The 8,972-nt window shown below is 47.3% G+C and overlaps 1 protein-coding gene across 2 annotated transcripts in view; it reads left to right on the top strand.

The window, feature by feature from the left end:
- Positions 1-267: 267 nt before the first annotated feature.
- Positions 268-8,972, top strand: part of LOC119386783 (alpha-(1,3)-fucosyltransferase C) — a 75,601-nt gene continuing 66,896 nt past the window's right edge. Inside the window, exon 1 of one of the 2 annotated variants that reach the window (XM_037654056.2) lies at positions 268-374. In XM_037654056.2, coding sequence (XP_037509984.2) covers positions 281-374 — 94 coding nt within the window. In that variant the 5' untranslated portion in view covers positions 268-280. Of the gene's footprint in view, positions 375-6,510; positions 6,874-8,972 lie in introns of those variants that run through there. The other variant, XM_049413240.1, reaches the window with a different exon arrangement.

Here is an 8,972-nt window from a genome sequence, read left to right as displayed (position 1 = left end):
ACGCGTAAAGAACAAGGAGATGCTTCATATTGCTGACTTCAATTTACAGATATTCACATTATTTTTCTATAAAATGTTTACAAACACTACTAATGTACCGACCAACAGCATGAAATCGACTCCATGCGAATTAGAGAAAGCATGGATTTATGTTTCACTAGACCGTGCGCATGTGATCCGTTTGCTTTCATAGAACTGGCCACTAGCAATCCTCGACTTCCTTCGGCATACCTTTATGTCAGTGCGTTTGTTCTTTCTTCCGCAGTACTGGAAACAAGTAATGAGGCGTCCAGGCGTAACCACTATTATCGCCGTAATCGTGACGGCGGGGGTGACCTACTACGCCTTATGGGTTTACTACGACAAATACCGAGGTGAATCAGCAAAGGTATCTCAGCCCAATCCAAAAGAAGGATTGCCACAGAAGATTAGCCAGAAGCCCGAGGCCCTTGCGACCACAAGGACCACAAGAACCCCAACAAACACAACAATGACGAAAACGACGACGGGTACGTATTTATACCAGAACAGTAGCTGCTACGTCACTGCACGCGTTCTCTTTGCTGTTACGCAGAGTCCAATGAACTAAAATCTAACGGATAACGTGGTACGAAAAACGCCCACCCTGACAGTTTACGGGTCGAGCGGTGGTTAACTCTGCCGACTCGACGCTAGTCGGATAAGGGAATGTGGTTGGTGGTAGAAGGTGGGATGCACTTGAACGAAGCTGGAAGACGACTTCACACTTCGATCAACTGGTTCCCACCTCCCAGTGCTTGCGCACTGGAAGGTGGGAACGTGCACGCTCGTGCGCCCCGCACCTCACCTTATGGGTTGGGGTGCACATGTTTAGTCTTGTAACATTTGTTTGCAAGCAGTACATGAACGCACATCAATTTTCGCTAAAATGACGACGAATAGTTCATTGAAGTCATAGTGCCGATAAGACAGGGACCACAGAAAGAGGATGTGGTTCCTGTCTTATCGGGGCTATGGCTTCAATGAATGTAACGAACCAACTAGCCCAAAAGTCTGTTCTCTTGGACGACGAATAGCTCTGAACAAGCTGAAGGTCAACTACTTTAGACACCAGCTTATGAGAGTGCTTGGCTGCAGTACCTGTGATTTGCACAACTGTTGTAAATAAAATATAGTGAAATTCATGTTTCACGTGTAAAAAATCACGCAAATTGTGTAAACAATGTTTCTCTAGAGACAGGCCCGGAATTCGGCAACGGAGAGGTGACGGTTGATGTTGGCCGCCAACCCATGGCGCCTGCCCTAAAACATACCGTCAGCTACGTATGACGGTATATGTGATCGACCTTAAAAAAACCAGTAGGAGAGAGCAAGTTCTTGCTAGAGGCCCTCGACGACGTGGGCGTTGTCGCTGTTCGGATCATGTCCCCATCATCCCCTTGTAGAGTAGAGGCTGTAGTCGCGGAGCAGTTTTTCCCCAATTGCAGCCGGTATGCTCAACGACCACACTTCGCCACACGTGGGGGCTATTTCACCGTTAATACAAATGGCATCGCGAAAGAAATGGAACGACTATAAAGTATCTCCAGTGGTCGTGTACTGCGTGCAAGAGTCCCCGGTGCGCTGGTTTTAAATGCGAAGCATTTCTTAGCGAACATCTGGCACTTTGAGCGTTTCTATCTACGTATCTATCTATCTAGCTATCTAGCCGCCTACGTCTGGGTGCTCTCATGATCGCCTCCTTAACCTGGTGTAGACCAAAATTTGCATGGGATGGTAACAGGATTTGACGAATGTGACTGCCAGGTCATGACATGAATAACGTTAAAGTCCTGTTGCGTACGTCGTCAAACCTTTTCCACTAGCCACGTGTGGCACATACCCGTTCACCACGGGCCGCGGTGTACGGGTATGCGCCACAGGTGACTGACAGTTTATATCTACCCAGCAACGGCGAGAACACAGATTGGTAACTTAAATGCTAGAGCGTTAAGGAAAACCAACATCGGCAGCGTTGACTCAACGAATGGAAAGAATGAAAATTAGGATCCCAGCAGGAATCGAACCCAAGCATTTTGCGTGGCAATCAGGTATTCTACCGTTGAGCCACGCCAGGTCTGTAAACTGGTTTGGAAAAACAGCCTACGCAGGCGTAATAGCGGTGCAACGTCAATTCTGGCTGTGGTGCTTGCTATCTAATTTTACAATAAAGCAAGAAACGCTACATGGTAACTCTACGATGTGTAAACCCTACGATAGAGGCGTCATATAAGATTGACGTCTGTAGTTCCAGTGTTGGCTCCGCTTTTATAGCAGTCTAATAAACGTTACGTTTATATAACTATGATTCAGCAAGCTATATTGAAGCATTGCTCGACCCCGGAGGAATACATTAACGAAAGTTACATATGATATCCACATCACCGCACTGTCAAGTGCACTTCGTCCACCAGAACGACGCGGTGTCCTCTTCATTTCTTACGAGGCTGAGCGATGACCGCATGCTGACCGAGGATGATGCCAGATTGATTGACAACCGCTTTGTAGACTAGGCTACGTAGGCCATATACGTCCAGGTAGTCTACGAATACGACAAACACCATCCACTGATGTTGGTCTACGTAGCACTATCCAGGCCTACCAGCCTGGACGGCCTATACCTCACCAACGCTTCAGGTTCCGACATGTCGCCGTCTCTATCGACCGACAATTTGTCGACAAAATGACCGAGGCATCCACGAATTCCAACAGCTCTACTATACCACACTTCACTACACATGGACCTCTCGTCACCACGATCACGACCGGATCCTATAACAAGTCTTGACCAGCTGCTGGTGCTCACTGATGACGGTGATGATGCCCTTGTTCAAGAGCTGTCAAGAACTTCTTGCACACATGCACTGGGGTTCATGAAACGTGCGTGCGTTCTCGGGTCACGTATAAGCACTATACATATCAACTTACCGCTTCTGGTGAAGGTAATACACACGTTGTCATTGGCAGCGTTACCCAACCGTAAACAACTGGCGTATATAACACATATGCGGCTCTTCAACATATATATGTGTGCGTATAAAATTTATACAAATCTTTACCTTCATTTTGTAACGTGTCGCTCCGTAAAAAAGGTTATGCCGCAGTCACCTACCCGCCGCATGCTTCGCATAACATCGACTCCCACGGTACGTCGGATCTGCCGAATTTTTTTTCACACACATCGCGCAATAGTAGGGTGCGAGAAGGAAAGACATGCAGCTAGTCGCATGCTAACCACAAGCATTACCTGGCTGGGACAGCAGTGGCGAGGTTGCAGCTGATTTTCTTGCCATAAAAGGAAACTTGAAGGACGTCTAAGCTTCGCCTTTTAGACTGGCACAGGAGCGCGTCATAGGAGACTTTTCGCATCGTCTTCTTATATGCTTATCATGCTTCGCTTCTGGGCAGACACCGTAACCATGGCATGAGGGAAAGGGCTTCTGCGCGCGTGACATTGGCCGTTGTAAACTGTCTGAGGGCACCTACTGCAAGTAAAGTTGCGAAGTACCCACGGTGCCATAATTAAACATTGTGCGACGGAGCAAATTGCCCCTTACGCATCTGTAAGGCACTACGAACACCTACGTATCTGCAAACTATGTTTACGCTTTGGCTGATTATGGTGACAGTCGATGCATTATAGGAGCCCTTCGTGAATCGTTGGAAGTTTTAAAACACCACTTCGCTATGCAGTTAAGATGGTACGACGCCTGGTGCGATTCAATGCTTCTGCCGCGCAATAATACATCTGTTAGCGTGTTTCTCATTCCACGTGACGCTTGTATGGTGTCTTTGTGCAAAGGAGTTTCAAACACTGGCGTGGGTCTACTGATGTATAATTTACTGCCACGAATATGCATGGGTTGTATTCCAGCTCGATAGAAGAACAAATAATTTATTAGAAAGCAGAGAGGTCGGCCTGAGCTAGTGCGCTATAGCCTGCGGCACTATAAGGCAAAAGGGTGTTAAAAGGTGCGTGGTTCGTCCTTTTGGGGACTTATGGGGCTGCCACAACCATTAATTAATATAAGGACTAACAGCACCGGGTCTAACAGTTAGAACCCACAGATCACCTCAATAGACTAACATTTAGTCTTCCAATTTACACCTTATCGGGCAACAGCTAGTCCCCAAAGATAGCCTCAATGGACTAACATTTAGTCGTCACATTCACACCTAACCGGACAAGTGTTAGTCCCCACAGTTGCCCCTCAACGGACTAACATTCAGTCCTCGCATTTACACCTTACCAGGCAACAGTTAGTCGCCACAGATCACCTCAATGGACCAACATTTATTCCTCATATTTACATTTTCCCGAGCAACTGTTAGTCCCCTCATTTGCACCTCGCCGGACGAATGGTCGGTCTGTTCAAATACTCCGTTCGGATGAACTTTTTATTCCCAGTTCAAATCATCTGTTAAACCCCAGAGATGATTTTCTACAGTTACTCTCCGCAAGTCTTAATACCTTTCTCGCGTGTTCTTTTCCGTGGTGAACAACAAATTGCGCGCAAAAGAACACGAGAAAAAATATTTAGTCATGCGAGTTTCACTGCTTTCGCAGCCAGTGCGACAACGAAAGACAAATGTAAGACAATAAAATGTTTTATTTTTCTATATATATATGAAATTTATGCTTTCTTTCAGTGAATTCAGTGTCAAATGTCCAATACAGGTCCACCCGCGTTTTCATATCTCCTAGAGTCCTCTTTGTGAAGCTGCTCGAATGGAAGCGATAGATGACTGGCATTGCAGGCGCCAGCGCTTACAACATTCTGCACGTTGTCGACAACGGCTGCGTCCTGCAAAGCACCAAATAAGATTGCAAATAGTTATTCACACGCTACAGAGAGAATGAAGATGCGCGCACATGGTAAATACGTGAAAGGTGAAATAAAAGCACACCTTTGAAATATAGCATCAAACAATTTCACCGTGATTTCATACATCATTAAAGACGCATGTCGAGTGACATAGAGCAAAAGCTTCAGTGCGGCAGCCGCAGCCATCACACCGAGGCCTCACCAACGCGTCGGCGAGATTTCTGCGAGCGGCATCGTACAGCTCGAGCAAGCCCGCCAGCCGCCGCTGCCGCTAGCGAACCGGCGGACCTCGAGCAAGCAGCAGTAGAGCGAGCGAAAGCGGGGCCCACTACCCAACCCTTCGCGGGAGGACTGGGAGGCAGCCCTGCTCGGCTGCTCTGACCTGACGGCCCAACAGGCCATGGTCGAGCGGGCCCGGGCCGCGGCCATCGCCAATGGGCTCCCGTAAGAGGGAGCCCACCTAGTATTTGTACGGGGCGGCCCCTTAAGGGCCGCTCCCACCCTCCCTGTAAATAACATCTGTAAATAAATGTTTTTCAGCAGCAGCAGCAGCCGCCGCCACGAACGGTGGCAAACTGCTCGCGAGCGAGCGACGACGAAGCCGACGGTTATGGCGACCAATTTCCACAAAGTACCGAAGCACAGCTAAAGTCGGCTAGCTAAACTCCACGTCAGCCCATGCCGGTGTATTTTCAGCGCGCGACATACAATAGAGCGCGTTACAGGCCACCGCAATGAGTTTTGGAGGAGCAGCAGTGCAGCGGCGAGCGCACAGAAAAGTTCGCTGCCTACGCCAGTGCCGAGAAGCCACGCAGTGATACTGTTAAGTTTAATACTATGCAGACTTGTCTATAAGAAACCGTCAGCAATTCCGTCTTATCATCAGTCAAGGTGTTGTTTGGCTCATTGATACTCTCAGTGTAAAACCTGAATTCCTCCCAAACGCTAATGCTTCCGTAGGCAGGAGAAGAAACAGATACCGACAGATTCGATGCATTGTGAAAATCGATTTTTTGCGAATAAGTTGGCGAGTAGCTGCTTATGTAGCATTTTGAGCTATGTCTTTACAAGGTGGATTGACGTCAATTGTGTAATTTGAGTAGTGTGTATATTGTTGGTTTACCAGGCACGCTGACTGCACTGGCGTCTAAAGGGTGGCTGATAGTCTGACGTAACACCGGCAGGCACTTATATTGCAGAAAATGCTTCACCTTAATTGAAACGAAGTGTAAGAAGCGCTCATGGGCGTGTTTCTGCTGGACTGGCGGGCCAGCCGGATCGCAGCAGTAAATGGGGCCCTCGACTGAGGGGTCCAGCCTCTGGTACTTCACAAGCAAAAAAAAAAAAGCTTTCTGCTACTGTTGCTGCGGGGATGAGTCACGCTAGACTATAGCTTGTTCAGTCATAACAGAGCATGAGTACAGCTGGTTGGTATATGACTCAAACATGACAGAGAGCAATCGAGACAAGAAGTGCTGTCCTGTCTTCCTTTTTTCTCTCTGCGTCTTACAGCGCTGTTTGCTACTCCGTCTTGATAAGAACTGGACATAACGTACGCTGAGTCATAATTCCTCACTGGACGTGAGGTGCTTAAATGCCCTCTCCTTCAACTTTCTTGCACGCTCTGACAAAAATGTGGATCATTACATTTCGCAGGCAGTCGGGAAAAAGACAGCGCCTGGACGCCCTTCCACCAGCGCACGATGAACGATGGGAAGCCAGATTTGCCGAGAACCTTATTCTGGACGAAAATTTATGACGATTGGTTTTCGGATCTCACAGAGGAAGGAGTCGCCGAGCTAGAGTACAAAGGGTGTCCTCATCGCTGCTACATCGCCAATCACCGGCGCATGCTGAAGGTCAGCGACGCCGTTGTCTTCTACGGCCATGACCTGAATCCGGAAGAGATGCCAGAAGAGAGGGCCCTTTTCCAAAAATGGGTCTACTGGTCCTTAGAGCCGCCGTGGCACACTCCCGTGGCCTTGCTCAAGAGTCTCAACAATACTATTAACTGGACCATGACTTACAGGTGGGCAACTGTGCAAGCGATTGTCATTTTATTTGTACGATGGAGAATGCGCTTTGTCTTTACTCGTAGAACACTATGGCTCCAGTTTTAAAGAACACGTATTTCACTATAGGCCACGTGGGCGAGACTGGCGCGCCCATGCTTTATGAAGGCCACATCTCAAAAAGCGTTGCAGGCGAATTATCTGCGAGAGTAACTCGTCTCGGAGGCTTTCACAGGATGCATGAGCGGCCAGTTTTTCAAAAATGAATACATTTAGCAGGTACTTACTTGAGGTGACGTGCATTTATTATGTTGCTTCCTATTCCGTAATTTCACACTTTTTTATATTTAAACTAGAAAATCAACCAGCTTGTCGCTGTCATTGCATTAAAAGGCGAAATCCTTAGTGGCGATACATAAAGACTACAGTGTGACCTGAAAATACGACGCATCTCGTAGCGTCTCATTGTATCGTTGCGTCTCATTTCGCACTTGTCGAGCCTGCTGTGGTGTTGCATACATCTTCGGGATACCAAACATTCTACAAGACGTTTCCTTCACGCGCCCTTTCCGCAATACACCGTAGCCGTCAGTAGGGCGAGTCCCGCAAACACTCTTTTTAACAGCGAGGCTCTTCTAACTCGGCTTAACGTCGTGACCCAAAAAACTATTATCATCACGAACGGGTGTGTGCCACAGATTTGGGCAAATGCCGATTTGTTCGGCGTATAGCACGGGGGTGAGGGAAGAGAGAGAGAAAGAAAACAAATCCTCACGAAGCGGCGGGATTCGAACCAGCGTACCCACGATCCGAAGGCAAGCGGCTTAACCACTCGGCTGTCCAGGCACGCTGGCAGAACACTGATAGCCTTGTATGTAGTCTCGTATAGCAAGGGCTAGAAAGGAAAGTGAGGGTGTGAAGAGAAAGGAGGAGGGGAGAGAGTAAAGCGTAGCATATAATGAATGGGAAAGAGAGAAATTGAGAGAAAGAAATGCCGAAAGAGAAAGAAGGAAAGAGATATAATTGAAGAAAGAGGAAAAAAGAAATAGAGAGAGAAAAAAAATCGCAGGTCCCACACCTTGTGGAAATCGGTTTCATGCAAATCAGTCAAGGAGTAGTTCTATGCTGCATTTTTTTGGCTTTGAGCCAAGCGTTACGAGGTGAATGGACGTGTTTTTGTAAGTGTAGTAGTAGTTGCGTACACATCGTGGGCTTACCGAGCACGTCCACAACACTGGCGTTAAAAGGGTAAGTTATGGTCTGACGTAACGTCAGCACTATACGTCACTGTTATCGAAACGAAGTACACTTTAGGGTGCGATGATGTGAATATCACGCGCAACTTTGGTTAGCGTATTCCTCCGGGGTGCAGCAACGCTTGAATATAGCTTGCTGAATCACAGGAATACAAATGTAATGTTTATTAGACTGCTATAAAAGCGGAGCCAACACCGGAACCACAATGGACGTTAACCTGACATGGCGCCTGTATTGAAGGAGTAAATATGTAGTGTTAATTGCTTTTTTATAAAATTGGATAGCCAGCACTACAACCACAACTGACGTCGCATGGACATTACGCCTGCATAGGGTCTTTTTACAAAGCAGTTCCTAGACCTTGCGTGGCTCTGTGGTACAATACCTGACTGCCACGCAGAATGCTTGGGCCAGATTCCTGCTGGCGTCGTAATTTTTATTCTTTGCATTGGTCGGGTCAACGCTGCCGATGGCGGTTTCTCTTAACGCTCTCGCATTTAAATTACCAATGTCAGTTCTCGCCGTTCCTGGGCGGATATAGACTGTCAATCACCTGTGGCGCACAACCCTATGCCACAGCCCGTGGTAAGCAAGTATTTTCCACATGTGTCTGGAGGAAAGAGTTTGACGACGTGTGCGACAGGATTTTCACGTTATTGATGTCATGACCCGATAGTCATATTTGTCAAACCCCTTACCCTCCCATGCCAATTTTCTTCTACACCAGGTTAAGGAGGCAATTACCAGAGCACCCAGACGTAGGCGGCTAATAGATAGATAGATAGATAGATAGATAGATAGATAGATAGATAGATAGATAGATAGATAGATAGATAGATAGATAGATAGATAGATAGAT

Source organism: Rhipicephalus sanguineus, chromosome 3 (assembly GCF_013339695.2).
Source record: "Rhipicephalus sanguineus isolate Rsan-2018 chromosome 3, BIME_Rsan_1.4, whole genome shotgun sequence".
In the NCBI taxonomy this organism is placed as follows: Eukaryota; Metazoa; Arthropoda; class Arachnida; order Ixodida; family Ixodidae; genus Rhipicephalus; species Rhipicephalus sanguineus.
Note: the sequence above shows the minus strand (reverse complement) of the source record. Positions and strands in the feature narration are given on the sequence as shown.